Source organism: Nicotiana attenuata, chromosome 11 (genome assembly GCF_001879085.1).
Source record: "Nicotiana attenuata strain UT chromosome 11, NIATTr2, whole genome shotgun sequence".
NCBI classification, from domain to species: domain Eukaryota; kingdom Viridiplantae; phylum Streptophyta; class Magnoliopsida; order Solanales; family Solanaceae; genus Nicotiana; species Nicotiana attenuata.
Genome location: NC_031999.1, coordinates 30,044,126 through 30,061,239, shown reverse-complemented (window position 1 = coordinate 30,061,239; position 17,114 = coordinate 30,044,126). Strand labels below are relative to the sequence as shown.

Below are 17,114 nucleotides of genomic sequence, written 5' to 3'. Positions count from 1 at the left end.
CCAGCAATCGGAGGAAAAAGAAAGATAGGCGGAGAGACCTATCACCACATTAAGCGAGTCAACACCGTTGATAAGGACAAGTGGTGGGACAACAAAACTGAAAGTATATTGAACTGGTGTGGATATGAGCCTGGCAAGGGACTTGGCAAGAATCTCCAAGGAATCGCTAAACCTATCAAGCTGAAAAAACATGGTACCACCTTCGGTCTGGGATATGAGTACACTTGGGAGGAGTTCAACCACTGGTCGCCACCATGGGGCGGTCCTTACTATCCACTGGAGCAACCAATACCCCATTTGGAGCAGATCTTCCAACCCACCGAGGTCATCTACGGGTCAGAAGAAGAAGAAGAGGCCCTAGCAACAATGAGGAATTTGTTCCTAGAAGACGATGATATGGATTGTTGTGTCATTTTCGAGGAGGAGGGGGAGGAAGGCCCTTCCATACAGGCCGTAAGCCGAGTAGCATGCCTCAACAATTGGACCATCAGAACTACCAGAGCGCGGAAAGCTTCGGGGTAGCAAAGCTGAACAAAGCATCATGCACTATTCTATTAGTTTACTTTCCTTTCGCATTTTTATTTTTTGCGAGAAAGAGCTCCAATGTTCAAAACATTTATGGAATATATCAAAGCATTTCAATTTTCTTATAAATCTTACTCTTATTATTTTCTCTAATTACTTTACTTATACAGCATTACTATTACTTATCTTGATAAACCAATGATTGTGACATGCAACGAGACAACGCAACAAACGGACATAGATTCAGAGGAAGATGATATACCGAAAGAGATTGTTAAAGAAGTTGAGGATTTTGAAAACCGGCCTAAGTCCAACCTGGACGAGACTGAGATTGTTAACCTGGGAGATGCAGAAAACATCAAAGAAACACGAATCAGCGTTCATTTGTCACCATCAGAGAAGGAAGAGTACACAGAGTTTCTGAGAGAATATGAGGACATATTCGCATGGTCGTATGACGACATGACTGGTCTGAGTACATCTATTGTGGCTCACAAACTGCCAGCCGATCCAACATGTCCGCCAGTAAAACAGAAGCTCAGAAAGTTCAAGCCAGACATGAATTTGAAAATTAAGTAAGAAATCACTAAGCAGGTCAAAGCTAAGTTCTCAGGGTAGTAGAGTATCTGACATGGTTAGCCAACATCGTGCCAGTACCGAAGAAGGATGAGAAGGTCAGGGTATGTGTCGACTACCGGGATCTCAACCGGGCCAGTCCAAAAGACGACTTCCCCCTGCCAAACATACACATCCTGATTGATAATTGCGCCAAGCACGAGTTGCAATCATTTGTAGATTGTTTTGCTGGGTATCATCAGATCTGGATGGATGAAGAAGATGCCGAGAAAACGGCTTTCATTATGCCATGGGGAATGTACTGCTACAAGATGATGCCATTCGGGTTAAAGAATGCAGGGGCCACCTACATGAGAGCCATGGCCACCCATGATATGATACACAAGGAGATCGAAGTATATGTAGATGACATCGTCATCAAGTCCAAGAAAGCCGCTGATCACATGGAAGATTTGAGGAAGTTCTTCAATAGACTGAGAAGGTACAACTTGAAGCTGAATCCCGCGAAATGTGCATTTGGGGTTCCTGCCGGAAAACTACTTGGGTTCATTGTGAGTCGCCGAGGGATAGAACTAGATCCATCAAAGGTGAAAGTTATCCAAGAATTGCCACCGCCAAAGAACAAGAAAGAGGTAATGAGTTTCTTGGGGAGACTTAACTACATCAGCCGGTTCATAGCACAATCTACCGTTATCTGTGAGCCAATCTTCAAGATGTTGAAGAAGGACGCCGCTACCAAATGGACTGATGATTGCCAAAAGGCCTTTGAAAGAATCAAGGAGTACTTGTCAACACCGCCAGTTTTGGTCCCGCCCGAGCCAGGTAGATCCCTATTACTCTACCTTGTGGTATTGGATGGAGCGTTCCGTTGTGTTCTGGGGCAGCATGATGAAACGAGGAGAAAGGAGTAGGCCATCTATTATCTCAGCAAGAAGTTCACCTCGTACGAAGCCCGGTATTCCCTATTAGAGCGCACATGTTGTGCTTTGACTTGGGTAGCTCAGAAGCTGAGACATTATTTCTGTGCCTATACTATGTATCTCATATCAAGGATAGATCCATTGAAGTATATCTTTCAGAAGCTCATGCCCACAGGCAAGCTAGCCAAGTGGCAAATCCTGCTGAGTGAATTCGACATTGTCTATGTAACTCAGAAAGCAATCAAAGGACAGGCTTTGGCAGATCATCTTGCCAAGAATCCCGTGGATGGAGAATACGAACCCCTAAAGACGTATTTTCCCGACGAAGAGGTATCATTCATAGGAGAAGACATTGCAGAGTCCTATGATGGTTGGAGGATGTTTTTCGACGGAGCAGCAAATTTCAAAGGAGTTGGCATAGGAGTAGTCCTAGTATCAGAAACTGGCCAGCATTATCCAGTGTCCGCCAAGCTCAGGTTCCCCTGCACTAACAATATGGCCGAGTACAAAGCCTGCATCTTAGGGCTCAAGATGGCCATTGACATGAACATCCAAGAGTTCAAACGGGCACATGTTTATCCTAGTAGCAATTGATTATTTCACTAAATGGGTTGAAGCAGCATCTTATAGAGCAGTGACTAAGAAAGTCGTGGAAGACTTTGTCCGTGACCGCATCGTTTGTCAGTTCGGGATTCCAGAATCAATCATCACTGATAATGGTTCCAACCTCAACAATGACTTGATGAAAGTTATGTGTGAAACTTTCAAGATCAGACACAAGAATTCTACAGCCTACAGGCCTCAAATGAATGGTGCTGTAGAAGCCGCCAACAAGAACATTAAGAAGATACTGTGGAAAATGGTAGAGAAGCATAAGTAGTGGCATGAGAAGCTATCATTTGCTTTATTAGGGTATCGCACCACAGTCTGCACATCAACTGGGAAACCCCCTATATGCTGGTTTATGGTACAGAAGCCATCATTCCAGCCGAAGTCGAAATTCCTTCCTTAAAACTCATACAGGAAGCTGAGCTCAGCGATGCAGAATGGGTGAAGAGTCGTTATGAGCAGTTAGCTCTCATAGATAGAAAAAGAATGAATGTTGTTTGCCACGGTCAGCTTTACCAGAACAGGATGTCCAGAGCCTTCAACAAAAGAGTCAAGCCGAGACGGTTCACACCAGGGCAGCTGGTATTAAAGAAATCTACCCGCATCAACATGAAGCCAAAGGGAAATTCTCTCCCAACTGGCAAGGTCCATACATGGTTCACCGGGTTCTGACAGGAGGAGCCCTTATACTTGCAGAAATGGACGGAGAAGTTTGGCCGAAACCAATCAATTCAGATGCAGTCAAGCGCTACTATGTGTAACCATTTATGATTTCCTTATGTAATTTGAACTACGTATGACCTGATTCCCGTTTAAGAGGGGATACATAGGCAGCCTTATGGGTTCGGTCACATTTCAATAAAATTTTCATTCCCCCCCCCCCCCCCACAATTGGAAACTGGGCAGAATTTTGAGAAGGACCCTCAAAATTCCGAAGTAGCTTCAGCCGATCGTCGCAAGCAGCCGTCAGAAGTATTAACCCATTAAACTGGGGCAGAATTTTGAGGAGGACCCTCAAAATTCCAAAGCAAGAGATGTTGCAATGTCCTGAACCATGTCACAGTCGTTGGTTCATCTAAAATCATATATTATACGCTCACACTGTTCGGGAATACAACCCTCAGAACCGTCGCACCTATTCGCATTTGCCATCCGCACACAATATCCCCAGCAGTCGCAATATCATAATCATCTACCAGCTATCAGCTAAGAATTTTTATTACTATTCGCCTTTTATCTCTTGCATAAGGCTACCATTCTGCCTTCCAAGGTTAAGCTCTACCTCTATCTGCTTTCTCTGCATTGCATAAGGCTACCATTCTGCCTTTCGAGACTAAGCTTTGTCTCCATCTGCATTCTCTGCATTGCATAAGGCTACCATTCTGCCTTCCGAGGTTAAGCTCTACCTCCATCTGCATTCTCTGCATTGCATAAGGCTACCATTCTGCCTTCCGAGACTAAGCTTTGTCTCCATCTGCATTCTCTGCATTGCATAAGGCTACCATTCTGCCTTCCGAGACTAAGAATTGTCTCCATCTGCACTCTCTGCATTGCATAAGGCTACCATTCTACCTTCCGAGACTAAGCTTTGTCTCCATCTGCATTCTCTGCATTGCATAACGCTACCATTCTTCCCTCCGAGGTTAAGCCCTACCTCCAACTGCATGGCCGAAATATCGCCACCTTATTTACATCTGCATCAGCTGAAAGATCGCCACCTCTGCACATCCTGCATGGGTGAAATATCGCCACTTTATTTACGCTTGTATTGCTGAAAGATCGCCACCTCTACACCCGCTTGGCTGAAATATCGCCCCTTTATTTACATGTTGCATGGCTGAAATATCGTCGCTTCATTTACACTTGCTGGCTGAAAGATCGCCACTTATTGCATTTTATGGGCTGAAAGATCGCCACTTATTGCATTTCATCGGCTGAAAGATCACCAAATTGTCCGAGGGCATCATTGTTCTGAGGCACCATTTTCATAGCCCGAGAATGCCATGCCATGGCCTGAGGACCCCTTTTTTTTTTCTTTTTACATATCATTATTCAAAGGCATCATGGTTCGGAGGCATCATTCTCATAGCCCGAGAACATCATTTCATGGCCTGCGAATCCTTTATTAAATGCTTCATGGCCCAGGACGTCATAGTCTGAGGACGTCATCCTAACCGTCCAAAGACATCATTCATGGTCCAACGGGAAATTGCATCATACTTAAATTTTCGCACAATATACGCTTGTATTGCTTATTTGCAGGTAAATCGGCTGGCAACGGCCGTCTCAGCAGGAGCAATACCGCTCCAGTTCCCGCAGCCCTACTAGACCTTAACCATCCATCCTAACCTGAATATCGCGTCCGTTCATGAAGGATCTCCATCGGCATATCCCACCAATGGATCCCGAACTACATATGGTCTGATTCCTATAAGACCAGGAATATGTAGGCAGCTCAGGAACCAGAGCACGGTCAACCACTTCAAACCATCTCACTCGGTCATAATTGGCCATCATGTCTTTACCCGACATTTCATCCTTCCCGGGTAAAGAGGGGCAGCTGTTGATACCCAATTTTTCCCTGTATATTTTTATATGAAAAATAATTTCAAAATAGTATATCTATGCATATATATAAGTGTGTCCAAATGTTTTAGTATTTTTCCTAATTTTTAAAAAGATTTTTTAAATCAATTTATTGTCCATTTTAGCAGTACATAAACCAATAATTATTCTCAAAATTGTCATTTTTTGGTGAGTAACTTATTTTATTCTCATTTTTATACCAAAATAGAGCTAAGGTAATTTTTATACATTTTTTACAAAATATTTAGTATTTTAAAAGATAAATTGCATGTAATTGCAATTTTAGCCTATTTTAAGAATTAATAGCATTTTATAAGTATGAAATTGGTTCCAATATTTTTAAATTAATATTTATATATTACTAAATGATCCAGTACTTTTAATTTGCTTTCAAAATCATTTTTTACTATTTTTATATAATAGAAAGGGAAAACTGGCTATTTAAAATCTGGCCTCGTTTTATTCCAATTATAGCCAAAATTGGCTCCCCTAATTGACCCAATTTCGAACCCAATTTTGGACCAGCCCAATCCCATTTAACCCAACCCTTAACCCGTTTTATATTCCCCGACCCAATCCCTTTTGATCTGGGCCGTTGATCTCTGAGATCAACGACTCCTATCCACCCTTCCATAATTAAACCTAAACGACTACCCTAATCCCTCATTCTCTTCTCTCAGCCGCCTCCAAACACTCTCCTCTCTTAAACTCTCTCGAAGGTTCCTGAAACCCTAATCGTCTTCTACCTCAAACTCACCGGAATCCATGGCCTCTCAGGCCATGGATGGCCTACACTCATCTCCCTCTGCTCTTGAACGCTTGGTGTTCGAAGTTTCGAGGTCTGACCTCGATGGTGTTCGTTCTGATCTTCTCCGATACAAGGGTCTATGGCCTCTCCGACCTTGCTCCGCCGTATCCAAGCATTATGAGCCTATGTCTGACTTATCCGACTTAGATTGGACCTTTTCCAAGCCTTTCTCGCTTTAGGGTTCCTCTGAAACCCTAGCTATTCGAGATTTTCTCCGATTTTTTTCTTAGATTTGTTCTATATCTGTGCTTTACTTGAGTTTTTAAAACGTTTTCCCCAATTTTTCTTTCAAAATTACTTCTTTCCAATTTAGGGTTTCCTAAAAAGCTTAAAATGTTTCTCTGACTTTTCTTTTCTTCGTCTGTATTTGTCTATACTATGTTCTTATGTTTTCTTTCTACTGTACATGTTCTTCTGTGCCTTATTTTTCTACTGTGTTTCTACACCCTGCTCGCATGTTCATCCTGCTGTGTTTTTCCTTTATGTCTTGTTGATATACTTTCCTGGTATTTTGTGTTCTCCTACTGTATGCATCTCCTACTGAGTTCTTAAGTTCTTTGATTGCCTTTTACTGGACCTTGTTTGAGTTCTCTCTTTAAACGTGTTTCTTCTACTGTTTCTTTAAGTGTTATACTACCTCTTTTCTCTTCTGAACTTGTTTAAGTCCCAGGTTTTTTTTTCTCAAACATGTTCCTTCTACCCTCACTATGCTTCAAATCAGTTTCTTCAATCTGTTGTTTCAAACTTGCTATTGTATCTTCTTGTTTTCTCATAAGTCTTTGAAAGAGACCTCTGAGCCTGTTTCGATTATTTGTCTCCTCGTCTCTGTATCTGATTCGAGTTGGAAACCCTAGGATTTGGGGGTTTTGGCGAGTTTTGATCTTGTGTTTGGACTAGGGTTCTATTTTGGAACCCTGGACTCTCTCAGACTCATTCTGAGTCTATGAACTAAGTTTGAATCTCTTTGTTTACGACTCTGAACTTTTAAATTCTTCTACTGATTAGCATGGTAGTTCTTCGTGCTTAAGCATGGCTGTGTGTTTTTATATGTGTGATAAATTCTTTCTTTCGAAAAGGTTTTCCAACTTATGATTCAGAATCCTTTTTTAGGTTTAATTGATTAGTAATGATTTTCCTTAAGTCAAGATCTTTCCCATCTTCCTGACCTGGTTCATTCACAGGAAATCTTCAATTTCTGATTTTACTAGCTGTTGATTGATTGCCTTTCCTTATTTGCACAAACCGTGTGCTATCAGACTTTTTCCTTAAATAAATCTCTGTGTATTTACCCTTCTTGTGTTGCTTTGGAAAAGTGTTTGATCAACCTCTTTCCTTAATTATTTTACCCGTTTGAAATCAGAACCCCTTAACTAAAAGGAAACTTGTGTAATTGATTGAAAACTGATTTTTTTTAATTATTCTCCTACCTTATTCTGCTTGCCTTCTACACTATAAAAAGGGAACGATTCCTTTCTCACCAACACACCTTGAATTCGACACTTTTCAGACACTTTCAATTACACAACTCTCAATTCAACACTTTTACACATATAATCTCGTAGATCTCTTCTAAAATCTTCAGACTATTTGCTTGCAATTTGGCTTTACAAGACTACCGCTTTCTTTTCTTGTTTCCCTGAAACTGGTATGTTCTAATTTAGTTTTCAGCCTCATCCCAATGTGTTTATGTTACAGTTTCTACAATCCTGTCTACTTTGCTATCTACCCTTAGTGTTAAATATGTATGTTGTTCTCTTTGCATCTGTTTCTGCTGTGAATCCCTGTACCCCTATTCCCTTCTATGTGTTTGAGTTAAAGTTCAGAACATGGCAACATCCAAATTGTTGCACATGTCTGGACTTGATCCTTTAAGGGATCCTAACTCCCAAACAATGTGGCTAACAGGCTGGTTGGGGTATGCCAGCACTTCCAATTGCTGGGTATGACCACCAGCCTATCTCTGCTTCCCCCCAGAATCCCCTCTTTGCACTTACACTGTCTCCTATCTTCTATGTTCTGCCCCCCTCCTATGAGCCTTGCTTTGGGACCTTGAGTTCCCTCTGAACTTGGACATTTGAGGGCTGGCCCTTCCACACTGCACTATAACTCAATTCTGCAATGTATTTGGGTGTAAGCACTGCCCGGAGTCCGTCTGAGATTCTTAGGGAACTTTGATATATCCCAAATAAGAGAAAGGCTTTGGATCTTGATCTTTGGAATTGGTTTACTTCATGCTTCAGGCAGGAAACCTGAATCAGGCTCTTCTTTGTTTTTAATTTTATTTTTTTATGATGTAATTTCTTTTTTTTATTTTGGTCTGTAATAATCTTGTAATAACTATTGGGGTTTTTAGTGAAAAGGGGAGGGTCAATCATGCATGCAAAAGGGGTAGATATCATGTTCATAGGGAATTATCATGCTTTTGCCCTCATATCCTGCTTCCAACTTTCATTTTCTGTATTTCATATAGAAACCATGTCTATAGCTTCTGCATTTCATATAGAAACCATGTCTGTAGGCTTCTGCACTTCTGCATTTTATAGAAATCCTGCCTATAAGTTTCTACACTTCTGCATTTGAAACTATAGCTTCTGCATTTCATATAGAAACCATGTCTGTAGGTTTCCGCATTTCTGCATATCACATAGGTAACATGTCTATAGGACTTCCTGAATTCTGCATATGCATCTATCACTAGGCAAATGTATTTATAGGTTTAAATAACAAACAGCATTCTAGACACCATGCCTATAGGACTTCTGCACTTTTATTTCGACTGTAAACGTTTTAAAATCATTAGCGCCTAGAAAGCATGCCTATAGGAACTATCAACTAAATCCGAATCGTCTATTTTGCCTATAAGTCTAAAAATCAGTAGTAGCAATGCTTAACATCTGTAGAATCTATGTTTTTAACAAGTCCTCTTCTTTAAAATCAATATACTTCTCTTCTGAAACTAATAGATATCATGCCTATAGGTTTCGTTCAACACTTAGGCAAGCCACAGGGTAACTTATAAATTGAATCAGATTTTATTAACGACAACCAGCAGGCATGCCTGATTCGGGCTTCTTATCTGAAATATGTAATAGATCAGTCTGCCACAACTCTTAAGTTTAATCCAACCCTAAACAGTACGTGTAAAGACATGCTAAACTATATGCTTCCCTTTGTTTTTAAGGAGGTTTGTTCGAGCCCTTTCTATCTGTTGTGTTTCTTCCCCATATTTGTTACATATGTGTTTTGATTGTCGCCTTAGAATTTTGTCCTTTGAAACCATAAAACCACATATCCCTTCCCTTTAGGATTAGTAGTCCCAAATACCTCCGGGGCTGATAGGATGGGGGCGGGTAATAGCATGCAATAAGTAAAACGAGACCATTCCGCGTTTAATACCTTAACGGGGTGGGAAAGGGTAGATATGGATATGATGACCACGCGATAACACCACGTGTATAAACGATTACCGGGTGTTGTGTGGGGTGATCCATATTATGTATAAACCTAGGACCCCCCCCCCCTCCCTTTACTTGCTTATTTTATTCAGAATTTCAAAAACTACTTTTTTCTCAAATTTCAGCTTCTTTGACTGCTTTTAACTTCAATTTACTTGCAGCAATTATATGAAATTTCTTCTCTTTTATTGCTTTTCTTCTCAAATTTCAGCTTCTTTAACTTCCTTTTAACTTCAAATTACTTGCAATAATTATGTGAAAACTCCCCTCTCATATTTGTAACTCTTATTTGTCTACTTGTTATTTGCACTTAAAGTCACAATTTAGTATGGCCGGGAACCACACTAGTGGATCTCGAGGGGTGCCTAACACCTTCCCCTCGGGATAATTTCAAGCCCTTACCCAATCTATGGTTTTCTAAATCAAAATTCCCCTTAGTGTCCTAATGCACTTAATCATTAGGTGGCGACTCTTCAATTCAAACCCAATTCCCAAAAGGAAACAAGTTGTCCTTCCAAATGTCATAAACCCGATTTCGCGAGAAAAAGGGGGCATCGACACCCTCTTGACTCAGGGATTCAAACTAGATCAAAGTTAAGAAACTCACTTGCCTTCTCATCATTTCTCTCTCAAATTGAGCCCAAAAATATCAAGGAAGCATTGAAAGATGCTAACTGGATTACGGCTATGCAAGATGAGCTCCAGCAATTTGAGAGGAACAGTGTACGGCACCTAGTTCCTCGACCTGCTGACAGAACTGTCATAGGAACCAGGTGGGTATTTAGAAACAAACTTGATGAGTTTGGAAACACAACAAGAAATAAGGCAAGTCTAGTAGTTCAAGGCTATAATCAAGAAGAAGGAATTGACTATGATGAAACTTTTGCTCCAGTTGCTCAAATGGAGGCCATCAGAATCCTCATTGCCTTACATCTCATATGGAATTCAAATTGTTTCAAATGGATGTCAAAAGTGCATTTCTGAATGGTTTTTCTGAAAGAAGAATTATTCGTCAAGCAACCACCTGGTTTCGAGTGCCATGAGCATCCTGAGCACGTGTTTAAACTTGACAAGGCGTTATATGGACTGAAGCAGGCTCCTTGTGCATGGTATTAAAGGTTGTCCAAATTTCTCCTAGAAAATGGCTTTACAAGAGGAAAAATTGACAACACCTTATTTCTGAAGAAACAGGGGAGGAACCTGCTCATTGTGCAAGTTTATGTTGATGACATCATCTTCGGAGCAACAAATGATTCTTTGTGTGAGGAATTGGCAAAACTCATGAGAAGTGAGTTTGAAATGAGCATGACGGGGGAATTGAATTTCTTCTTGGGTCTACAAGTCAAGCAAACTCCTAAGAGCACAATGATAAGTCAGCAGAAGTACATCAACGAGCTTTTGAAGAAATTTGTGATGGAAAGCTCAAAAATCATTGATACTCTCATTGCCACTGCCACTCGCCTAGACATGGATGAACCTGGTTCTCCTGTAAACGAGACCATGTATAGAGGTATCATTGGGTCACTCCTATATCTCACAGCAAGCAGACCAAATATCATTTTTAGTGTGGGACTTCGTGTCAGGTTTCAATCTAATCCAAAGGAGTCTCATCTGAATGCTGCCAAGAGAATCCTGAGGTATCTCAAAGGAACTGGACCCGGTTCCCTACTATCCCTCAGGAGATAATTTTGATTTAATAGGGTATGCTGACGCTGACTATGCTGGTTATCTCGTGGATAGGAAAAGCATTTCTGGCATGGCATATTTTTTGGGTTCGTGTCTAATTTCATGAGGCACAAGAAAACAAAACTCAGTGGCTCTTTCAACTGCAGAAGCTAAGTATGTGACAGCTGCCTCTTGCTGTGCTCAACTCTTGTGGATCAAGCAGCAGCTAGAAGATTTTGGTGTGTTTTCTGATTGTGTGCCCTTACTATGTGACAACACTAGTGCTCTCAACATGGCAAAGAATCCAGTTCAATATAAGAGAATAAAGCATATTGATGTGCGACATCACTTCCTCAGAGACAATGTTGAAAAAGGGCTCATCTGCATGAAGTTTTGCAACACAGAAGATCAAATTGCAGATATCTTTAAACAAAGCACTAAGTAGAGAGCACTTTGAAAAGAATCGCTTGGCACTAGGGTTGATGAAATCAAGCTAAGGACCGGGTCCCTCGATGATTGGATATGAAAGAAATGAACAGGTAAAATAACTAAAAAGTATTTTCTGGCAAAGTCTAACTCATCTCTATACCATTGCAGGTAGACACGCATGACGATTACAGAGCAAACAAGTAACTAATGGTATCGCACTTTGGTGAAAGGATGAGGCTCACATTTACAAAATCTGTCAGGGAACCTGATTCCCTTGACACAGGTTAGTAGTTCCTATGTACTCTCATGCACAACTTTTTAACGGCTAAAACGGTGCCACGTCATTAAAATGTCAGTTTCTCTTTTTTCCTCTTTTTGAACCCAAGCGTCCTACCCGTTATGAAATGATCCGTCTACCCAAAAATTGATACTTGTTCCTAACTGGTCCCTCACCCTTTTTAAATAAATACAAACACGGTCACTCTCATAACCGTTCACATCACAAGCCAAAATTCCCCTTTTCTTCAACAACCAAACACTCTCTTCTTCCATAAACTCTCACTACACTTTATCATGTCTGAAAATCTCGAAGCCAAAATTGTTCCAAGCATCATCCCCACTACATATTCTCCTGTTGAAGCACAAGTGACAGAGTCTACGACCCCTACGCCATCCAGTCCAAACCCTAAGCTAGAGTCAAAACCACCCACTGCCTCTTCTCCAACCCAATCAAGTATTGGTTCTCATCGGAGTCGCAAAACTTCAACTCCAAAGAAGTTTGTGGCTACAACCTCTCCTTCTGCCTCACCGAAAAAAATGGTCGAAGAAAATACGGTGGAGGGAGAAGAAACTCAGGAAATTTCTAGTTTGCCAGTGGAAGAAAGTTATGAGATACAACAAGGCGTAGGTCCTAATAGTGATGAATCAGCAATGACTACCCCAGACCTTGATTTGAATGTTGCCAATTCTATAGTTAATGCTCTTCCTATGTCTTCTAAGTTTACTTTGGGGTTGCAAGAACAAGAGGCTATAGAGAATATGCTGTCAATAGCTACTGAGGGAAGTCTGGTTGGTGGTTCTGAGGGTGTGTTTAAAACTAATGGGTCTCGGGGGGAAGGTAATAGTATACAGGTAGAGGGTAGGGAACGGGTGCCTGTCGAAACTTTGGCACCTGACAGTACTACTGGGGAACCAACTGAGGGACCTGATCCCTCTACCTAAGAGGAGCTCTCTGCTTCTACTTGGGATAAAACCCCTGGTTCTCCACAAGAACCCCAGGTCAGTACTGATCCCGCTCCCTCTCCTCATTTCTATACTGAGCCATTGACAATTGTTGTTCCTGAAATGAGATCTCTATCTGAGGAGGAGAATGAGGGTAGTGAAGAAGACTATGACAATGTGGCTCTTGCAAGCTTCATTAGTGCTAGGAGTAGAAAGGCAACTCTCAAGGAGTCAACTCCTAAGAGACCTACCACTAGGTTGCAAAAGAAGGAAACTCTTGAGTCAGTTCTAAGGAAAAACAAAGAAGAAAAGAAGAAGAGGAAATTGGTAAAGGATGGAAAGGTTTAAATGAGAAGGCAGTGCCTTCAGCACTGGTTGTTGATATTGATGATGAGGTGAATGAGGAACCTGGTTCCTTAGTTCGTAAGTCTCCAAAGAAACTTACAGTTCCAAAGTCCATGAAGGAGTCATATGTGAGTGAAATGGGTTTGAGCAATGTTGAGGATGTAAAATCTGGTGAGAGAGTAGTTGAGGAGTCTGATGAGAAAACGTCTGAGAAGGTGTCCGAGAATTCTGCAGACAAAGGAAAAAGTGTGAGAAAATCAGTGAAGCGGAAGGCCGGTGACAATGAGGAACTTGGTTCCTCCAAGAAGGCCATGGTGAATGTGGCCAAGTATGAGGGAAGGAAAATTTGAGAAACCAGAAGGTGTTGTGGGGCCGCACATTTGCCCCTGATATTCTTGACATGTAAGGAATGCGCCAACTAGCTAATATATGTGAATTCTAACAGTGGACACATTTGCTCACGAGTTAGAGTCCTAAAGTGTATGAGGCAGAGGTGCGTAGCTTCTATGCCAATTTCTTCACAGTCGAGGATGATAACATCTTTATGAAAGTGAATGGTGTTGATTTTGTGATGGATACTACTGTACTGGGAACCATCTTGGGAGTGCCTACTGGCGGAATGTCCTCTATTGAGAGGACTTGTTCTTCGAACTTCAGAAATGCTATCTTGAAGGATAAGCAGTACATCAAGGGGAACGGGTACACAAGAAGGCCCTCCTTCCAGTGTACCAACTTATGTTTGAAATGGTAAACAAAATTCTGCTCCCACGCGCAGAAAGATGTTCCATTACGTCACGAGCAGACTTGATTCTCATGGAAGCACTAGATGCCTACACCACTATAAACATGTCTGGTCTCATGATAGAGCATATAGAGAAGGTGGCAAATTTTAAGGATGGTAGTCATGGGTTGCCTTACGGGTTCCTACTCACTAAAGTATTTGAATTCTTCAATATCCCTCTGGGAAAGGCTAAAGTGGGTACACGCAAGCAAACATTCTCCAAGACCACCTTAGAAGAGGGTGAGTCCATCGATAAGAGGGGGGGTTGGTGGCAGTTCTACTATCTCTCAACTGATAGAGGCTCAGAACATTGCCACAGAAGAGATAAGGAAGTTGAAGTCAAGGAATGCCATTCTCGAAGGTCAGCTCAGTCAGGCCTAGGAGGCACCAGGTTGCAACAGCTCACAAGGTACAGAGGTTGCCCGTCTGAGCAAGGAAAATGTTGATCTCCGGAAACAGGTTGAGGACCTGAAGGAGAGGTTGCTAAATGAGCAGGTGTCAGCAAATGATCAAATGGACATCCTCCTTAGAACTCTTGCTTCTTCCTCTGCCTCCAGTACTCCCCGTTCCAGTGCTCCTTAGAGTTGTTCCCTTCCCATTGTCAAGTTCAAAGTGTCTGTATCTGTTTTGGTTTCCATGTGTTTAGATATGTTTTAATGGCTGGTACCTTTTTATTGTTTAATTTTGTGGGTGATTATGTAACATCTGGAACTGCTCCCTGTTTATTTCAAATATTAATTGAATATCCCGTCCTTTTGTTGTGCATGTCTCGCTCTTCTGCTGTCTTTAGTCATGTTTGTGTGCACACATGTGGCATAAGTTAACCAAGCTAGACTTCTTTTTGCTTATTACTTGCAACTGATCTTTTTATGATGTCAAAAGGGGGGAAAATAATTTAGGGGGAACAAGAGGGGGAACAGATTCAGGGGGAATACAGGAAATGCGTATGATATTCTGGTTCTCAAGGAGAACTTCAATTATAAGTTTGTCATCATCAAAAAGGGGGAAATTGATAGGTTATGCATCCTCTTATGTTTTGATGATCTAACAAACTTAATGTTAAGAACCAGATAAGGAACTTGTTCCACATCCTCAAGCACTCAAGAACAACAAGTCTCAAGTCAGGGACATGTTTCAACATTTCAGAGTCAAAGAAACAACAGAGGGAACATATGGACATCGTTCCCTTACTGACTGTACCAGTCAACCCCCACAGCTGTAAAGTCGCTGCAACTGTTTCTCTGCACACACACAACAGTGCAAACAGTGCAGTTGTCACATTATGGAGAATGCCCTTTTACTAAACATGTTTGCATCATTCAAGTGATGTCACCTATGTAATATTAACATGAAGCAACGGCAAAACATCAACTTGCACATTCTAGAATTGATCGAGCTTTCTCTCAAGTGTGTTGCAATCTTGCAAGTAACTTTCAAGGACATCAAGAACAAAGAACAACATAACGAAGGACCAGTTTCCTCCATTGAGTCATCACATGTCCTTAGTTGTGTTGCACCTTTGTTAAATTACTTTACTTGTAATTCCTACTTAGCTTAGTTAGAAGCATTGTGTAGGAAACCTTTTGTAAAATCATAAACCTTGTGTTTGTGTCTTGGCTAGAGTTGGTCGAGTTGTAAGTTTTGTAATAGAGTTATTACAAAGGGGCTTGTAATAGAGTTGTTACAAGTTAGTGAGTGATTAAGAGGTTAATTCCTAGATTACAATAGGTTGTAATCTGAAGTTTGCTCAGCAGTGAAGTTGAAATCCAACGAGGGTAGGTCCTGGTTTTTAATCCCGTGAGCTGGGAGTTTTTCACGTAAAACTCTATTGTGTCATTTACTTACTGTTGTGTGTGTGCATTAGGTGGGAACTAATAGAGTACCTGGCTCTCTATATAGTTTGGTGAACCCGTAGCTTCTATCATTGTAAAACTTGACTCGATAAAGAAAAAACATTATATCATCGACATATGCGAAAATAGCAGAGAGAAAACAACATTCACTTTATGTTTCTTAAAACAGATAAGACAAATATAAAAACTGCTTTCAAAATAAGAGGATTAATTTAGTCTAGTTGAGAATTCAAACATACTTGTTACTACGTTAATAAAAAGTTAAGAAAAAACAGATCTTTTTATACTAGTAAAGCAGTTCAGCATTTGTAAAATCCAAATAATTTTAATTAAACCGCAGCTTCTCTTAACAGTGAGATTGAATTTTAACATATCTACTATTTCAAAATATTTTTCAGATGAACCTCACTTCCAACAAGCGCTTACTACTGCAACATCAGACATCATTATTAAAACTAGCTATGAAGATTTTTAGGTGTTATTTATATTTGGAGAAATTATACCATGTAACTCTTAAAGTTAGTTTACTAATATCAGATAAATAACACCTTCTACTTTCATTTAAAAAAATAATGTGTTTACCCTCGAATCCGGATAACAATTGAATTTATATGGGGTTTTAAGGATCCGTGAACTAAAAGATACAAAAGGTTTTTAGGTTAAGGAAAATAAAGATAAAGACTCAACAATTGCTGTTAAAGTAAATAATCGCAGAATATAATATTGCTTAGAACAATTGTGCTTGATGATCCCCCAGAATTTAGAGATATCCCCTTTTATACATTCTGATTAAGGGTAAAAATAAGGTAGGTAAATTGATTACATCGTGGATCCCTGTAATTACGCCTTAATGGCCTGAAGTGGTTGAGAAAATCACGTTTGGGCGAGATATCCGGCGACGCTTGGTTATCCGTTACGAGTCCGGCTTCCGACCTTGTGTGTTTCTCCATCCGGTGGTGACTCCTATCGAGCTCTGTAACGGTCTCGAAATGACTCGACCTCGGTTGTAGACGTGGCCGTCGTTCTACCTTGCATCCAGGTCGGGTTCGATGGCCCCGATTTGCTCCGGACCGGACCCAACCCGGTCGGGCTCAAGCAAAAAAGGGTATCACCTAATACAGATAGTCCCCTCGTTTATTAGAGAGTAATGATAATAAACGATATGACCGGTGACGTGATGCCCGTGACGTATGGCCATACGCCAGGTGAAAAAGCCATCGAGTGCTCTGACCACGCCTGCTGCAGGCATTTAATGCTTCTCTTAATTATCTGTCGCTTCGTGTCTGTGGCTTCGCGATTCGTGCCACCGCCTCATGGAAAAAGTATAAACGACCCTTCCAG

At 41.0% G+C, this 17,114-nt stretch overlaps 1 protein-coding gene across 1 annotated transcript; it reads left to right on the top strand.

Moving 5' to 3' along the window:
* On the top strand, positions 10,167 to 11,589 carry LOC109234792. The gene is made up of 4 exons (XM_019400848.1): positions 10,167 to 10,252; positions 10,598 to 10,959; positions 11,180 to 11,251; positions 11,312 to 11,589. The coding sequence occupies exons 1-4, from the start codon at positions 10,167 to 10,169 to the stop codon at positions 11,587 to 11,589; spliced, it is 798 nt and encodes a 265-aa protein (XP_019256393.1).